General features: G+C 45.5%; 1 protein-coding gene across 3 annotated transcripts in view; it reads right to left on the minus strand.

Moving 5' to 3' along the window:
• Nucleotides 1-8,594: 8,594 nt before the first annotated feature.
• The window catches only part of SLC45A4 (solute carrier family 45 member 4), a 96,130-nt gene continuing 86,571 nt past the window's right edge, over nucleotides 8,595-18,153 (minus strand). For all 3 annotated transcript variants that reach the window (XM_081951101.1, XM_081951102.1, XM_081951103.1), the window contains 2 exons: nucleotides 16,841-17,052; nucleotides 8,595-15,526 (listed from right to left, as the gene is read on the minus strand). In XM_081951101.1, the coding sequence (XP_081807227.1) occupies nucleotides 15,161-15,526; nucleotides 16,841-17,052 (578 nt within the window). In that variant the 3' untranslated portion in view covers nucleotides 8,595-15,160. The remainder of the gene's footprint in view (nucleotides 15,527-16,840; nucleotides 17,053-18,153) is intronic.

Below are 18,153 nucleotides of genomic sequence, written 5' to 3' on the forward strand. Positions count from 1 at the left end.
TCACATGTTCACACAGCTTTTAAGAGAATTTATTTCCCCCATTTCTTGCCACAGTTGTTAAGTGAATCCCTGCAGTTGTTAAGTTAGTAACAGGTTGTTAAGTGAATCTGGCTCCCCTATATTCATTTGCTCGTAAGAAAGTTGCAAAAAGAAAATCACATGTCAATTGTCATAAATATGAATCTGTTATCAAGCATCTGAATTTTGATCATATGACCATGGGGAAGTGTGAAAAATGGTCATAGGTCACTTGTTTTAGTGCCGTGGTAAGTTGGAACGGCCACTAAACAAATGGTTGTAAGTCAAGGACTACTGTACCAATTTCCTGGGCTGAGCACTTGTATGATTGGAGCTTAGCAGCGTCCCAATTCTTGCAGGAAGTTTCCGCTTACTGTCAGGTGAGCTGGCCTCAATCCACGTTTCTCTAGCCACCCATTTGCCTGAGAAAACCCATTCAAGAGGGGGAAAGTAATCTTAGGCTTAAGGATTCCATCTGTGATGGTTGGGAATTAGGAAAACGGGAGTCTGGAGGACCTCACCTTGAGAAGTGTCGATGAAAATTGCTTGCTCAGCATGAGGACACACATTGAAGTGTGCCCCTAACACAACAGGTCCTCTGGCCATGTGGGATTTTGGCAGGAGGAGCTCTTTCCCACCACCGGCTTTTCCTTGTGCGCGTACCCTCACTCAGCCTTTTCCCAATTTCTTCTGTCTCTGGATTCTGGCAATCACGGAGACAGGTTTCCGAGAATTTATAAGCAACGGCAAGCCTTGTTGATTTTGTGGATGTTCGGTCAAGGGGCCAAGCCTGGCTCCTGACCTCTGCGCCTGGAGATGGGCTGACCTCCCCGCTAACACGGTTCAGGGCAGGCAAGCCGGTTTGCCGGAACGGAAAAATGACATTTTAAAGAAAGAGAAGAATGATGTTTTAGCAGGGGTGGAAAGGAGCTGGAAATCCTGATCTTCGCCGGGCTTATTTGAATATATCCTTTTTGCCAAATATATATTATTTTTTGGGTGGGGTGAAAGAAAGTTACTTCTCTAACTTTCTAGCTGTCTGTTGAGGAAATGGGTATGTCTAGTAGTTGAATGAAAGGAAGGACTAGGGGAGACGTGATAGCAGAATACTGCATTCAGTTCTGGTCACCACGATGTAAAAAAGATGTGGAGACTCTAGAAAGAATGCAGAGAAGAGCAACAAAGAGGATTAGGGGACTGGAGACTAAAACATATGAAGAACGGTTGCAGGAACTGGGTATGTTTAGCTTAAGAGAAAGAAGGACTAGGGGAGACATGACAGCATTGTTCCAATATCTCAGGGGTTGCCACAAAGAAGAGGGAGTCAAACTATTCTCCAAGGCACCTGAGGGTAGGACAAGAAGCAATGGATGGAAACTAATCAAGGAGAGAAGCAACTTAGAACTGAGGAGAAATTTCCTGGCAGTTAGAACAATTAATCAGTGGAACAGAAGTTGCCTCCAGAAGTTCTGAATGCCCCAACACAGGAGGATTTTAAGAAGAGGTTGGATAACCGTTTGTCTGAAATGGTACAAAGTTTCCTGCCTGAGCAGAGGGTTGGGCTAGAAGACCTTCAAGGCCCCTTCCAACTCTGTTATACTGTTATTTTCAGGGTTCAATTCTGCAGTCAACTCTGATGTGGATTGATAACCAATTAAATGGCTGGATTTGCTCCAGGCTTCCATTTGTTCTATCCAAGGTAGCCATTGCTATTCCTAAAATGATTTTGAAAGGGGCTTGAAATGTAAGAAGACGGATAGAGGGAAAGCTTTGTAATTAGGCAAAGTGCTGCTGAATAGCTGCTTTATGGAGTTGAAGTTGGGGGAGATTTGATCCATGGACTCATCCTGTAATGTTGTTCGGTAATAACATCACAGAATCATAAAGTAGAGAATAACAGTTGGAAGGGACATTGTAGGTCATCTAGTCCAACCCCCCCCCCCCAAGCAGAAGACCCTGCACCATTTCTGTCAGGTGGCTACAATACAATACAATAGTAGAGTTGGAAGGGACCTTGGAGGTCTTCTAGTTCAACCCCCTGCCTAGGCAGGAAACCCTATACCGTTTCAGACAGATGGCTATCCAACATCTTCTTAAAGACTTCCAGTGTTGGGGCAGTCCAGTCTCTTCTTGAAAACTTCCTGTGATGAAGCTCCCACAACTTCCAAAGGCAACTTTTGTTCCATTAGTTGATTTTTTCTCCCTGTCAGGAAATTTCTCCTTATTTCCAGGTTAAATCTCTCCTTGATCAGTTTCCATCCATTATTCCTTGTCTGGTCTTAGGGTGCTTTGGAGAATAGCTTGACCTCCTCCTCTCTGGGGCAGCCCCTCAAATATTGGAAGATGCTCTCATGTCTCCCCTGGTCCTTCTCTTCACTAGACTAGCCAGGCCCAGTTCCTGCAACCGTTCATCGTATGTTTTAGCCTCCAGTCTCCTCATCATCTTGGCTGCTCTTTTGAAGAGCTGTGAAATGTAATTTTACAATGGAAATGTACAATGGAAATGTTGGAAGATTAGGTAGTCTACTTCCCTTGTTCTAGAAGAGAATCTCATTCGGGGAACCATTTGAAACGTCCCACTAGAAATGGCTCCCTATTACAGGTGGTCCTTGACTTAAAACCACAATTGAGGCCCACATTTTCTGTTGATAAGTGAGACGTGTTCAGCGAGTTTTGCCCCATTTTACAACCTTCCTTTCCCCCTGGTGGTTAAGTTGCAGTTGATAAGCGAGTAACCTGGCTGTTATGTGAATTTGGCTTCCCCCGTGGAGATTGCTGGTCAAAGGTTTGCAAAAGATGATCACATGACCTCGAGACAGAGCGACGGCTGTAAGTATGAACCAATTGCCGAGCATCTGAATTTTGATCACGTGATCGCAGGGAATGCTACGACGGTCTTAAATCTGAAAAAAACAACAGTCATGAGTCGCTTTTCACAATGCCGCTTTAACTTTGCACGGTCACTAAATGAACTGTTGCAAGTTGAGGACTACGTGCATTCCGAATTTCCAGGTAGAAAAGATGCACAACAGAAAGCATGGAGGGTGTTTCCCCTGCGATTGTACAACATAGCTACACCAGGGCAGTTTTTTGCACACCTAATCCCCGTGAAAGCTTTCGTTCACTTCCTTGAGGAAATACTGCGTGGCCTCAGGAAAAGGAACAGCTGCGTCGCCCTGGAAATCTCTTTTGTCTGCCTGGCTGCCTTTTTTTTGTTCTCTGCATTTTGCCTCACTTCGATAAAGTTGTGCGATTAAAAATGACCCGATGAATAGAAGCTTGGAATCTGAGTCCTAAATCCGCTCTCAGGCCGCAAAGGCTGATGCCCAGTTTCCTAACTGAGTAGGTGGATGAAGTGGGCAAAGTTCTTATCCAAGGGAGAATATTTGGAGGTCACAAATTGTCTCATTAATGGTCAGGGCTCTTGGTCAAAGGAGGGGAGGGAAGCCCTCCCCATTTTCTAATGGGAAAGTAAAGAATAAAGCAACGGCACCCAAAAAATCCAATACAATCCTAAACTGCATTAACAGAGGGATACAATCAAGATCAAGGGAGGTACTAATACCACTCTATTAAGCCTTAGTAAGTCCACACCTAGAATCCTGCATCCAGTTTTGGTCACCACACTATAAAAAAGATGTTGATATACTCTAGAAATGTGCAGAGAAGAGCAACCAGGATGATTAGGAGATTGGAGGCTAAAACATACAATGAACAGTTGCAGGAACTGGGCATGGCTAGTCTAGTGAAGAGACGGGGGGAGGGGGGGACATGATAGCAGTCTGCTAATATTTGAGGGGCTGCTGGAGAGAGAAGGGGGTCAAGCTATTTTCCAAAGCACCTGAAGGCCAGACAAGGAATAATGGATGGAAACTGAACAAGGAGAGATTCAACTTAGAAATAAGGAGAAATTTTCTGACAGTGAGAACAATCAAGCAATGGAACAGAAGTTGCCTTCAGAAGTTGTGGGAGCTTCATCAGTGAAAGATTTCAAGAAGAGACTGTTTCAAGATTTCAAGAAGGGTCTTGTCAGAAATGGTATAGGGTCTCCTGCTCGGGTTGGACTAGAAGACCTACAAGGTCCCTTCCAACTCTGTTAATCTGTTATAAAGATGATCGGGAGACTGGGGGATAAAACATATGAAGAACGGTTGCAGGAACTGGGCATGGCTAGTTTAATGAAAAGAAGGACTAGGGGAGACATAATAGCAGTCTTCCAATATCTTAGGGGTTGCCACAAAGAAGAGGGAGTCAACCTATTCTCCAAAGCACTAGAGCAGGGGTGGGGAACTGTGGCTCTTTTGCGACTTGTGGACTTCAACTCCCAGAATTCCTGAGGCAGCTATGTTGGTTCTGGAATTCTGGGAGTTGAAGTCCACAAGTCGCAAAAGAGCCACAGTTCCCCACCCCTGCACTAGAGGGTAGAACAAGAAGCAATGGGTGGAAACTAATCAAGGAGAGAAGCAACTTAGAACTGAGGAGAACAATTAACCAGTGGAACAACTTGCCTCCAGAAATTCATTAGGTGCTTGCTTATGTTTGTTTAATCACCGAACCACCAAGAACACTCCCACCAACAGGAAAAGGGAAAACCACTGATATGTAAACAACAGAGCCAACCCCGTTCTCCTCTAGTCCTGATGATGTTCCCAGGTTGGGTAGTGAAACGTCTTCAAGAAAACTTCCTACTGTAGGAAGTTAGCCCCCACTCCTCTCCTAGGAAAAGGAAATATTTTAGGAAATATTAAAAAGGGCAGAATATTTCCCCTAAAAGGGAGGCAGAAACTCATCCCTCCCTCCCATATTGTCAATGGGCCATTAAGGCCTGAGCCAGCTCACCTGCAACACAAAAGACAGAGCATGGTAGGATTAGCCCTCTACTCATCTCACCACATGGCACCTGGGAAGGTTACATCAGCCAGCAAAGCGCAACCAAACCTGGGGCACAGACAGCCTACTAAGTTAGCTAAGACCCCCGGCCCCTGGGAGAGTGACCACCAATCAGAATACATTTCTTACACAGGAACAGGAAGCTCCAAGGAAGGGCCCAAGAGAGGGTATGAGACTCAGGCTCTCTCAGCATCACTCCCCCTTTTTCTTCTTCAAGATCTTCAAGCCATGTGATCCCCCCTTTCCCCCAGGACCTCAACCCATGTGGTCCAGAAGTGGGTTCCGACTGGTTTGGACCAGTTCGGCCACGTAGGTAGTAACTCGGCCTGCCACGCTCCCAAACTGGTTCTCTCGGTGCCGCCATCTTGTTTTTTTGCCCACCCCTGATGTGGTCCTGTCCATCATCCATAAACCTTCTTTCCAAGCAACTTCCTTGAATCCAGTGTCTTTCTCCCCCACTTGGAAGTGGACCCAGAACGGAGGTGGGTTGCTACTGGTTTGCACCGGTTCGGGCAAACCAGTAGTGGAAATTGCAACTGGATCACCGAATTGGTAGGAACGGCAGGCTCACCACACCCCCAAACTGGCTCCCTGGTTGCCACGGCATGTTTTTTTGGACATTTTTAGTGTTCTGCACATGCGCAGACCTGTTTACAGGCAACCGTGCATGCGCAGGAGCAACTTGCGCGCACACCGAACTGACAGTAACACTGGCAGAAGCCCAGCTCTGACCCAGAAGGATATTTCTTCCAACACTACCTTGGTTGCCATTTGTGCCATCTGAGTCACAGGGGAAGACGGAGGGCAATCCTTATTTACTCTTGGTGGGGCTCCCACTGTTTCCTCGCGGTTGTGTTGTTGTTGTTATTTTTTGGCAGCACTAAGTTGGCCTGACGATTTATGCTATGAAAAAGATCTCCGAGTTCATCCATTATCCGGTTTTTATATTTAGACAGTCCTCTCCAAAGCACTTGGCAATCCCCTAAATGGATCTGTCCATAATTCGAATCTGTCAACACTTCAGATTTCCTCACATGACAGCTCCAAAGCTACAGGGATTTTAAAAATCTCACAGCCCATAACTCCTGCCCTGCCACTCTCTTGTGAGTTCTTGGCCACTTTCGCTCCTTCCTCACCACTTAAATCCCTAGTTTTCAAACCAACTCTGCCGAGGGGGAAAAAAAAATAGGGATTTTCCCAGGGAAGTTAATCTGATCTTGGCTCAGATGTGGGGGCTTCATCGCTGGAGGTTTTTTATTATTAATTAATTAAGTTTTTTAGAAAGAAATTGGACAGCCCTTTGCCTGAAATGGCTTAAGCAGGGGTGGGCTTCAAAAAATGCAGCAACGGGTTCGCTGCCCCGTTGCTGGGTGGGCATAGCCTAGTTACTGTATTTTCGTAGTATAAGGCGCACCAAGATTTTGAAGAGGCAAATTTTAAAAAAAAGGTTTTTGCACTCTGCAGACCTCCCAATAAATGAGCCATTTTTCACTAAAACGGGGCCGTTTTTTGTCCCCCCCCAAAAAGGGCATGCATAACCTTTAGGAGTCTTGTAGAGTGCTCCTGGGGGGAGGCCCAAATTGAGCAAAAAAATGGCCCGTTTTTCGCTCATTTTTGCCCTCTCCAGCCCCCAGGAGCACTCTGGAAGCCTTTTAAAGGCTATGCATATGCATTTTGGTGAAGGGGGGGGAGGGTTTCTGGAGGCCAAAAATGCTGTATTCAATGTATAAGACACAGCTTTTTTGAGGGAAAAAGGTCCGTCTTATACTCCTAAAAATATGGTAGCCTCCTGCACCATGGTGGTGGTGGTGCGTTCCCCCCTCCCCAGGCTCTGGAAGCTTTCCTTGAGGCTCTGGGAGGGCAAAAACTGCTTCCCGCAGGCTCCGGAGGCCCTCCGGAGGCTAGAAACACGCCCGTTTCCAGACTTCTGGAACCTCCAGTAGGCCCTTTTTCCTCCCTCCTCGAGCCGCCGCACGGGCCCTGCACTTACCTGGCATGGACAAAGTGCATGGAGACTCCTGGGAGGGACAGGGTGGGCGTGGCCAGCCTCAGGCATTTGGGGTTCGCTGGCCAGAATCCTAGCTAGAGGATCGGCTGAACCCATGCCAACCCCCACCAGCCCACTGCTGGGTATAGGGCAGTGATGGCTAACCTTTTTGTTGTCATGTGCCGAGGTGCGCAGGTATGCATGATGGAGCTGAGCTGGGGTGACACTCATGTGTCTGTAGAGAGGGCTCTGCGTACCACCTGTGACATGCAGAGCCATAGGTTTGCCATCACAGGCATAGGGTCTCTTGCTTGAGGGATCTCCAATGGTGATTAAAAACCTCCAGTGATAGAGCACTCAGAACTCCTGGAAGGAAGCTGTTCCACTGATTAATTGCCCTCCCTGTCAGAAAACTTCTACCCTTAATTCTAGGTTGCTTCTCTCCTTGATTAGTCTCCATCCATTGCTTCTTGTTCTGCCCTCAGGTGCTTTGGAGAATAGCTTGACACTGATCTATTACCTCCCCAACCAAGTAAGGTTCTCCCTTTCAATTCTCTCTCTCTCTTGACCTCTTGAGTTGTTGGGAAGAGGACGGAGCAGATGAAGGAAGTGCTGGAAAACGATCTGGGGGGAAAACTGATTGTAACCTAAGGTGGTGGTGGTGGGGAAGGTCTTGTTTTGCACAAAGCTGTGGGCCCCACACAAATCAACAGAAAACAATTTCATTTGTTTGCAGCAGCTGCTAATAGTCTGTCATTTCCCCGCGTCCTAAACATCTTGGCCACTGGGTGAGAAAGACATCTTGGGAGGGGCACATCGGTGAAATCTAGCATACGAATAGAACATTTGTAGCTGAGGGTTGAACTGCGAAGTCCTTGAGGTTCTCTAAACTCAGCAATCAGCACTGATGATGTTACCTAGTTGGGTAATGAAATGTCTGCAAGAGGACAAGCTCAGAGATCACTATGGATCTCACGTCTAACATGCTGTTAGATAAGGAGGGACGGGGAATTGCAAACCTGTGACATTGTGTGTTATAAACTGGGAAAGGACACACCTTCCTTAGCAAAAGTATTGCCAATTGGTGTGAACAGCATCACACCACCTGGGTAGTTTGGGTATTGAGTTGTTCAATTTGTGCAAACGCCTCCGGCAGTTGAATCAAAAGAATAGACGGCGTGGGAGTGAGAGCCAGCATCAAGACAATCTGAGAGATCCGAGCGGGAAGACAGAATGGAGCTGGCAGAGAGAGAGAGAGGCAGAGGCGGAGCCTGGGCTGTCCCTCAGGCCTCAGATGGAGAGTCAACAGCCCCCAGGTCTGGAGGTGGCTGATGAGGAATAGCTGGGTCCAGTGCCTCATACATGGATGCACAGAAGGTAGAGGAGAGGAGAGCAGTGGAAATCTATGGGCTGGTCCTGGGGAAGGAAGAGCCACTGCTGCTAGCAAAGGCCCACTCTAGCTCTGGGGATAAAAGGCAGGGGGCAGAGATGAATAGATGTGGCAGGCAATTATTCACTTTCCGGCCAGCCGGCTGGCCTTGTTAACCTGCGAGATATACTTTTTGCCGGGGCTGCTGGCACTCCTAATTAAAGTAATCTTTGAGTTCATGTCAGAGAGCTGGTCGTGTTTGGGGAGCTGGGTCAGAACATTCCAGAACGATTTCCCCCACTCATCCCCACAGAAATACCACACAAACCAATCTCTTATTGAAATGTTTATTAAGATTGAACTGTAGAACAATGGATTGAGCACATGTAACTGTGAACTTTTGATTTCATTTTATTTTTTACATTCAGCCACTTCTAACGATACATGGGAAAATATATATATATATATATACCGACAGATCAAAAGTGCAGAGCAGTTCATGTTTCTCATGCAATGAAGTCCAGAAAAATAAAACCTCAAAACAACAACAAAAAAATATGATCTGTGCTGAAATGATATTATCCCGGGCGTTAAAACGCCCCTCGTCCTCAGCGTCTCGCTTATCCCTTTTCTCTCAGTCCACGTGAAACGTTATGTGTTTAACACACACTTATAAACATTGCTAAACTCAGCAAGAGCTAGTATAGTGCTCCAACTTAATAAGTTGATAAAAAAGGAGTTTCTTATGGCCAGTTCACAATGGAACTAATTATAGATATCTATATATACTTATATTTATTTTCATTATGAGATGCCTATATGAAGCTTTTCAGTAGATGAGGCATTCCCTCCCCCCCCAAATAAAATTAAAAAAACAAAAGGAAATTCAGCTGGCCATTTAACCACCAAGGAAGTGGCAGGTCCAGGTTGCACCAGAAATTAAAGGAAAAAAAACTGACGAACGTTGGAAAAGCTATTTCATCATCGCCCGTTACATTGGAGGCTGAGAAGGCAGGAACTGACCCCACAGCTCGACAGGGCTACCTCTATTAAGGGGTGACCCCTTGGCCTCTGGAAAAGCTGGACATCTCCACCCCCCCCCCCTTTCAGATTCTGAAGAAGCCAAGATCTCAGCTCTTGAGATCCGGAGAATTTGCTTCATCCCTTCACGACGCTCGGAGCAAATAGATGTTGCAGCTACAGGACTTCCAAAGTTGTGTTTTTCGGCAACTTCGAAAGATGCTACACAACCTGGTCCGTTTTGAAATTCATTGGTGACCGAGGAATTATTCCAAGGAAGATTCAGTGATCCTATTACTGAAGGCAGTTGTGCAATATCAGGAGCCAACTCATCCTAAATTCCTTCTGTCACAGGAGGCAAAATATTCAACGATCTTATGGAATTCAACTGTCTGGAGAAGTGCTAAAGAAGGAGAAACACTTTAGCATCCCAGAACCTTCCTCCTAGTTGCAGATTCTCCCACAATCTCCACCCAACCGGCAAGATGATTCTAGTAAGAGGTACGTCATTGAGGAAGTTGCAAATGCAACGTGGAAATGGGTAATCTGGATTTTTTTTTTTTTTGCAAATGCCTTTTTTAAACCCATCTAGTTTTTCAAACTTTGATGTTTCTTGTTCTACAAATCTCTGTGCAAACTTCAAAATTCACAGCTGGGAGACCACCACTTTGGCTTTATTCTTCCCCAGCTCCCTCCCCCTCTGTGTCTCCCTTTCCGCAACACAAGTGGCCAATTTTCAAACTTTGTGCAACTTTGGATATCCCTAACTTTTATTGGGCTTATGAGCGAGAAACCAAGGCAGTCTGCAAATGGATGAAAACTACAAAGTACTTCTGATCTTGCCCGGTTCCTCCGCATGAACGGCAGGACTTCGTGCGAGAGGGCTGAGGAAGCCACCGACTAAATCGAACATGGCTTGCTGCTTGCTAACAGGGCATGGAGAGGTTGTACACCTTGACAAACAGGGCAACGAAAGGAGCACGGGTTCAAGTGATTTAAAGGAACAAAGAGGGATCGCAGGTGAATTGACCAAAAAGGAGCTAGATGTACTTCCAAACTGAGCTGCAATCAAATTGGAACTAGAACAGGGGTCTCCAACCTTGGCAACTTTTAAAACTTGTGGACTTCAACTTCCAGAATTCTAAAAGTTGATGTCCACAACTCTTAAAGAAGCCAAAGTTGGAGACCCCTGTTCTATAAAGTTGTCACCAGAAGCTTCTACCCAGGAGTATCTGCCGGTTTTCTTAAAATGTGTGGTGGCAAAATGGCCGCCTTCTCTTCCTCGTGTTCTGCATGTACCTGAAAAAGTCTCCTCAAAGGCCCAGTCTGGTTCTCATTTGCTACCATGAGTTGAAGGCCTCAATTCTGTTCAACCCAAATCAAATTAGCGAATCACGCATGATAACAGTTCAGCTCTCACTGAACTTGATTTTGCATCTCTGCCAGAGATCTTTCCAAAACATGTAAAATCAAAGGTGCCCGTTCTCCAAAGTTCTCCCTCCAGGAGTTTTAGCATGGAGGAAGACCACCACAATGGACCAGAGATCTTCTCCAGAGGTTCTCCACTGCCAATGAATAATCTAAATTAAATGTCCCAGCAGAGAACCTGAAAGTATTAAATTCCTTCCCTAGATGAGCTGTTCGCTCAACCTCCATTGTCTTTCGGAGTGAAGGAGGTACCTTCGTTGACTAAACTCCAACAGGGTCTGAATGAGGTACTTAGAAAAATTATAGAATATTTTAACAGCTGGTTGGCTAAAAGTCTTCCTAACCAAATAAGAGCCCATTTCCAAAAATCAATGAAAAAAGGTTATTGCTTTTCCCCCCCACTTCCTAATTCATCCTAAATGATGAAAACTTGTCATTGTCCAATAGGAAATAAATTTCAGTACTTCCTAAAGTAAATGAGGTCAGCAGCTAAGCAGGACTCCACAGACCCGGTTGAATTTGATAGACAAGATAAGATGCCTCACATGTAAGGAAAAAATGTGGGTTTTAATTGAGCAACCTGAAGAGATGAGGATTTTTTTTTCAATGCGCGTCATTTATGTCCCCCCCAAAAAGCATGGAAAGAGAAGAATAACTATGACGCGGTAAATTTTGTTTTCATCCCGAGGCCCAAACCAAAATATACTGCCAGAGTTGCTTTTTTGCTATTCCTAAAACACTCAAATTACACTTCAGTTTTCAACCAATATAGTTTGGGGATCTCCCAATTGAATGAGAAAGACTCAAATCGTGTCCTGGGTTTTAATGACACGAGATTAAATCACTTTCATTTTTTTAAAAAAAGCCAAGTGTGTGTCCCATTGTCTTCCAGACAGACAAATAGACCTACGAATCTAAAGCTCAGGTCTAATGTCCATTTAATTTAATACCAATTTAATGATAGCCTGCACGGCTTTTGAGGGCAGCCATGTTTGATAGCATTTTGATGTTCTTAAGATAACCCTCCAGAGATAAAGGGGGGTGATTCTGCCAGGAAGTCTAAACATGAGCAATGCTGAGAAGATTGGACTTTTAACCCAAGAGGTCCTTCTTCACCAGAACTGGGCAGAAAGCTAACTTGGGTATGGAAGTGTGGTTTATCCAATGACTTCAGAATGACAAGGACCAAAACAGACCCACCTTCCTAGCCCAACATCTAAGAGGCCTTTCCTTTCTCCCATCCCAGAACCAAGAAGGATGTCATTGAACAAAGGACAAGATCTTCTCAATTAGCCAGGAAGGAGCAAGCACAATATCTGATGTTTTGACTCACCCTGGCGTAAAGCAGGGGTCTCCAACCTTGGCCACGTTAAGACCCTCAACTCCCAGAATTCCCAGCCAGCATGTCCACAAGTCTTAAAGTGGCCAAGGTTGGAGACACCCCCCCCCCCCTCTAAAGGTAGTTATCTTTGGAGGCAAACCACCACATCATTGCTTGTTTTTGATTTTGAATGAAGGCTGGGTGAAAACGAAACAAAAAAAAACAAGATGGCTGTTCTGGGATCAAGGCCCCTCCCCTTTTAAGAGGGTGGGGAAAAGGGGGAGTGGTATTAATCATACAATCGTGGTCACCATCTTGAATGCTTCGAATTTCTCTGCCAAGCAGAATGTTGATCTATTTATTTTGATTATTGATGGAACAGAATGAAAACTAGCTTCCCAAGGAAGGGAACGAACAACTCAAAGAGCAAAATTCCTCTGAAGAGAGAAAGAGATGATTGGGGTTTTGTTTTTTGTTTTCACTCCAAGAAGAGAAAATGAGCCTGGCAATCTCATTTCATATGAATCATTGAGACTCCTATTCAAGCAGGGCCCTTCTAAAAAGGCCAAGCATCGTAGTTAAAATTGCAGATTTAAATGGAAGTGCACTGAGCAGCTATTCTGAAGGTTGAGGAGAAAAACCCCTCTCTCATGGTAAATTAAAACACTGCTGGGTGGTGGGGAGTAGTGGAGTTGCAGGTGTTAGGTGTAGCAAAGTCTCCGGGTGGGACAGGAGGAGAACACGCTTAGCTAAAAACTCCATCGTAAAATCTGTTTCCCAATTTCAACAGCCTTCAAGTCACCCTCTTTAAAAAAAAAAAAAAGGGGGGGGGAATATTCCAAATGACATATTTTGGAGGGAGGTGGGTCCGGTGATGAAGAGGAAGAAACGAAATATTCTTTCGGTCCTTTAAAAAGTCCTACGAAACTCCGGTAAAAAATGAGCTTCTATAAAATTCCCTAGAAAGGAGAGGGAAAATGACCAGTGAAAAGCAAAAGATGGGACGGACCGAAGACAGAAGATGTTGTAAAATCAGGGCTGTCCTCAGGCCATGGTTGACCAAGTCAAAGATGGGGAACTTTTACGGTGGGATCCAAGATCCATCCATCTTTGGTTGACTCCCTCTTCCGTGTTCTCCAAAACCCCAGCCAAAGGACGACTGCTACAGTTCTGTAAATCTCGACGTCTTCTTTTGAAACAGATCGACAATTCAAGTAAGTGATTAAAGACGGCTTCTCTGAATTAGATATAGAGAAAGATAAATGCTTGCTTCTCAACCGCTCGGCTCGCTCACATGCGTTTTACAGAGATGTTACCGGAAGGAGCAGCAGGAAAAAAAGAAGGAGAAAATAACAAGTTTGCAACATTCTGTGTGGAAATCTGCATCGGAAACCGTCTACGTGAGGAGAACTTTCTAGAGGAGTGAAAAACCCGAAGGGGTTACACACGCCCCACCTTGAAGTGGTATGGAATCAGAGTCTGGCCTACTAGGGGCTCCTTTGGAATTTATCCCGAATGATGCCTTGTTTTTTTTAGTTTTTAAGCGCTGGAACATGCCAAATTTTCTGGCTTCCTCCAGTTGCAGAATTTCGGCGCCTCTGAAGGACACCGATAGAGAAGATAGGGGAGGCGGGCTTACGCACGGATTGTATGTGAACCACTTAAATCAAGGTCCGATCCAAAGGAAACATGAAAGGCAGGTAAGGAATTTTCGACTGAGGAAGAACTGAGGGAAATTTTTTTTTAGATGCCAGCGATATCTCTCACCCTGCCCTCACTCCGAAGTTGAGGAAAAAGTTGCCACATTTTGAACAAAAGTTGCGTTCTTGAAGACCCAAAAGCTTTTTTTAAAAAAAAATAAAAAATAAAAAGCAAGCAAGGAAAAAGAAACAAACGAACAATCGAACACGTAGTAGGCAGACAAATATTTGCTACTCTGCAAATCTCAGAGGTAGGCCTTTGGTTTTCGCGAGACCACCTGTTCGCCAACTTGTTTCCAGCCTGGAAGTTTCCGAAAAAAGTGCAATCAACAACCCTCCCCTTCCCCAAACGCCCCAAAAAACAAAACATGAGGGAACCCACACAATCGACTTGACGAGACGGATGGTGGAGATTCCCCAAGCAGCTTTGTCGCAAAGGAGATGAATGGCTTTTAAACGCCACTAAGCTGGAAAAACAAAACCCCAAAATGGAAAAATTCAAATTGACCCAGGTTTGTGGGTATCAAGAGTCACTGCTTTTCCCCCACCTGGTATTTTTTTTTCTCCTCACCATCCCAACTGGCTAAAATTCTCTTTCCTTCCACCAAAAACAGCTTCTATGGATCCAGATTGCCTGGGGTCCAAAGTGAAAAATTACCCCCATCCGCCTGAATTTCATTTTTTATTTTTAAAAATAAATAAACGTACAAGTGTTCACACTGTTGATTCTGCTGCGATAATTTCACATAAAATTGAGGGCGAAAACAGCAATGACTCCCAAAATAATGAGTTCCAGGCCAAAGTTCAAGAGAGGACAGGGAGGGGGGGAAATCCCCCCACCAAGGAAAGCTGTCGATTTTAATATTGCATCGATTCTACAAATGCACAAATTTCAACCAAATGCAATTGATTGTCTTTAAGAAAAACTAAGCGGCCTGGAGAAAATAACAGCAAAAGCTTTCTTTTTCGTAAAAAAAAAAAGAGGAAGCAAGAACGGCTCAAGTTAAATCCCAAACTTTCCAATTGTCCAAAAAATAAAATAAAGAAATGTCCAAATGAATAATTGGCGGGAGAAAAACAAGAGAGAGAAAAGAATGCCATGACGTTTAAAAACCCAAAAAACTCAGAAGGAAATTTTCCTTTGGGTTGATAAAAACCGCCTCGGAAATCCAAAAAGCGTTTCTCTTCATTAAAAACACCTCTAAGAAAGAAAGATTTTTTTTTCTGGATTGTAGAGAAAGCTGTCAACGTGAAAATCTTCCGGGCTCCACAATTGCGTGAAATCATCTCCCCCCCCCCCTAAAATCCCCTGCTGCAAATTAAAATGGTGTGAGCTGCCCGCTAAAAATTCAAAATTTTGCTTTGAAGGACGTTCTGGATTTTGCATCTGGATTGCTTGGAATGTGCGTGAGGGGCCGGGGGCACCTTCAAACGGCCGACTCGCTTTCCACCTCTGGTGCAGTCGGATCTTTTCCACGGGTGAGTTTGATCACCATCGGTTTCTCCTCGTTCTCGCTGCTGCTTTCTGCTGCGGCAGGCGGGGACAGCTCCTTCTGCTCTTCCTTCGAACTTTCCCCAACATCTGGGTAAATCACCAAGAAGGTGGCCGTCAGGAAGCCCAGGAAAGAGCCCACGGACGCCACTACCGGAATGACCCGGACGGTGCCCACAGCATCCACCACGCCTCCCAGGGCGGAAGCTACCAGGATCTGGGAGATGTAGACCTGGCACGATAAGATAGCACAATCGATGCCAAAGCCTCGCTTGGAGTTGCCAGGGCTGTGATGGATGTACTGCAAAAAAGAGCATAAAAACAAAACACAAGTCAAGGTGAAGGAGTCTGCATCGGTGGCGCAGTCGTTAGAGTGCAGTACTGCAGGCTACTTCTGTTGACTGCCGACTGCCAGTAGTTCAACAGTTCAATCCTCACCGCCTTAAGGTTGACTTGGCCTTCCATCCTTCCGAGGTGGGTAAAATGAGGACCCAGATTGTTTGGGGCAAGAGACTGACTCTGTAAACCGCTTAGACGGGACTGTAAAAGTACTGTGAAGCCGTATACAAGTCTAAGTCATAGTGTTAAGAAGGAAGAAAAGAAGGAAGGAAGGAGGGAAGGAAGGAGGGAAGGAAGGAAGGAAGAAGATAACACCTGAAACAATGGGAGGGAGGAAGGAGCGAAGGAGAGAGACAGGGAGGGAAGGGATTTTACAGTGGTTAGAATGCAGTATTGCAGGCTGACTCTACTCATTGCCAGGAGTTCGATCCTGACTGGCTCAAGGTTGACTTTGCTATTCCTTGAAGGACTTTTGCTTCTCACCCAAGAAGCTTCTTGAGTTCTAGAAGCTTCATCCAAGAACTGATGAAGCTTCTTGGCTGGGGAGTGAAACTTCTTCAAGGAAAAACAACATCTAGTTGCCTTTTGAAAAAGCATCTTTGGGACAACCATGCCCTGGATGGCTGAGAATCTCCATGGACATAAACCTAGCAATTGCATAACAGTTCTAAGACTGAGCTAGTGTTAAAACTGTGAACGTTTTGGTAGGTGAATGCTCTAGGAGTCCTCAGGCCATTTGGTGATTGTACTGGTGTGTATAATCTTGGCAACTTTAACACCCATGGACTGCAACTCCCAGAATTCCCCAGCCAGCCATGCTGGCTGGGGAATTCTGGGAGTTGAAGTCCACAAGTCTTAAGGTTGCTAAGGTTGGGCATCCCTGATTTACTTGCACTATTAGGAATCCATAAATGGATGGACTCCACGTCAGATTGTGCTGGTGGATGAACCAGAGAGGACAGCTACAGGAGAAGTTTTGTAGAAGATCTTTGTAACCATCTCATGCCAAAAAGGCAGAAGCTCTCCTTCCTTAAGGGCCTGCATGCATCTGTAGGGTGGAAAGGTGAGGGACCCCATAACTCTATGAAGAAGTGTCCACAGTCCACCCTCCAACCTTTTGAAGGTTAAGAGAAGCTCTATTACTTTGACTCGGAAGCAGCTCTGTCAAATCCCGGAGAACCAAGACAGTCTCACCTCCGATCTAACTGGTGTCTTTCAATCCCAAAAGAGGGGCAACCTCAAGACTTGGTGGATTTCCAGTGAGAAGGCCACCTACCTGCTTGATGTCGTGGTACTGCCCCAGAAGTGCGTATGGGCAGTAGGAGATGCTCATCGAAACGATTCCCATGGTGCTGATCATGATCATGGCAACGTAGACGTTGGGGAAGATGGCCATCACCGCCGTGCCGATGGAGAACCCGAGGGTGCCCAAGATGTAGATCACTCGTATGCTCAAGTCATAATTGTCCAAGTATTTCTGGAGTACAGCTGGGAAATGATGGGCACAAGTCACAGTTACACAACGTTCTGAACTTCTTCACAGGCAGACAACCCGAACCGATTTCTGCTACTCTCCAAAGCTCTCTACGTTCCCGTCAGATAGTCGATCCACCCATTGTGGTCTTTTGTTCCTTTTCCCGTTCTATCGCTTGAAATTTGAGAGTGCAATCCTCAGGCCAAAGCTTATAGCAGGAGTCTGCAACCAAGGCAGCTTCGAAACTTGTGGATTTCAATTCTCAGAATTCCTGGCTGGCTGAGGAATTCTGGGAGCTGAAGTCCACAAGTCTTAAGGTTGCCAGGTTTGGAGACCTCTGGCTTATAGGACCCATATGTGGTCTACAGGATACATCTTGGGCCAAGGATCTTTCTCCAACCTCATGTCCAGATCTATAGGGATTACAATTCTCAACCAATGCCACTTGAGGGCAGCAATTTGGAATGATTAAGGAAGGAGCTTTAGCTTTGAGGAAGAGGATATATTTTCCATGCTGAATGTCCAAAACTAATTGAGATCTCCTCTGGAAGAGTCGCTGTCTTTCCCATTCAAACATGGAGATGTTATCCTTCGACATGTTCTAGTTCGCCATCGAAGCTGACTGTTCTGACCGAGGCTTCTCAAGAGCCTGAAGCAAACTCCTTGTCCCGACAAAAAAACCCTTTTATTAATTGACTGTGAATTTTGCTCATTCCCATCCAGCAAAGTCCTTCAAGGGAGGATTTACAGTCACAGACCTTCTCTGGCTTGGAGAGCTGCCCGGCCAATATCTGCAGAACTTGGCAAGGAGTCTCGGAGAGTCATGGACCAATTAAGAGAAGTAATTGTCTCCTGCAAACTCCACTCCCCTTTTGCTCCTCTTTTATTCCCTCTGGGAGGGGCCATTCATCGTCTGGCTTTACTCCCAAGTTGACCCTTGTTCTTTAGTTGTTCCCTTCGTCTGGCAACTCTGTGCATGCGCACACTGGAAACAGGCTCCAGCTGTTCTTCTGCCTCACTGATGTCTGACTCTGAAGGCAGCTGATAACTGGCATAGGGCTCTGGCCCTGTCTCTGCCTCCGACGCAGAGCCCTCTTCAGAGCCTTCCCCAGTCT

This window comes from Natrix helvetica (assembly GCF_964273705.1).
Source record: "Natrix helvetica genome assembly, chromosome: 4".
Lineage (NCBI taxonomy): Eukaryota > Metazoa > Chordata > Lepidosauria > Squamata > Natricidae > Natrix > Natrix helvetica.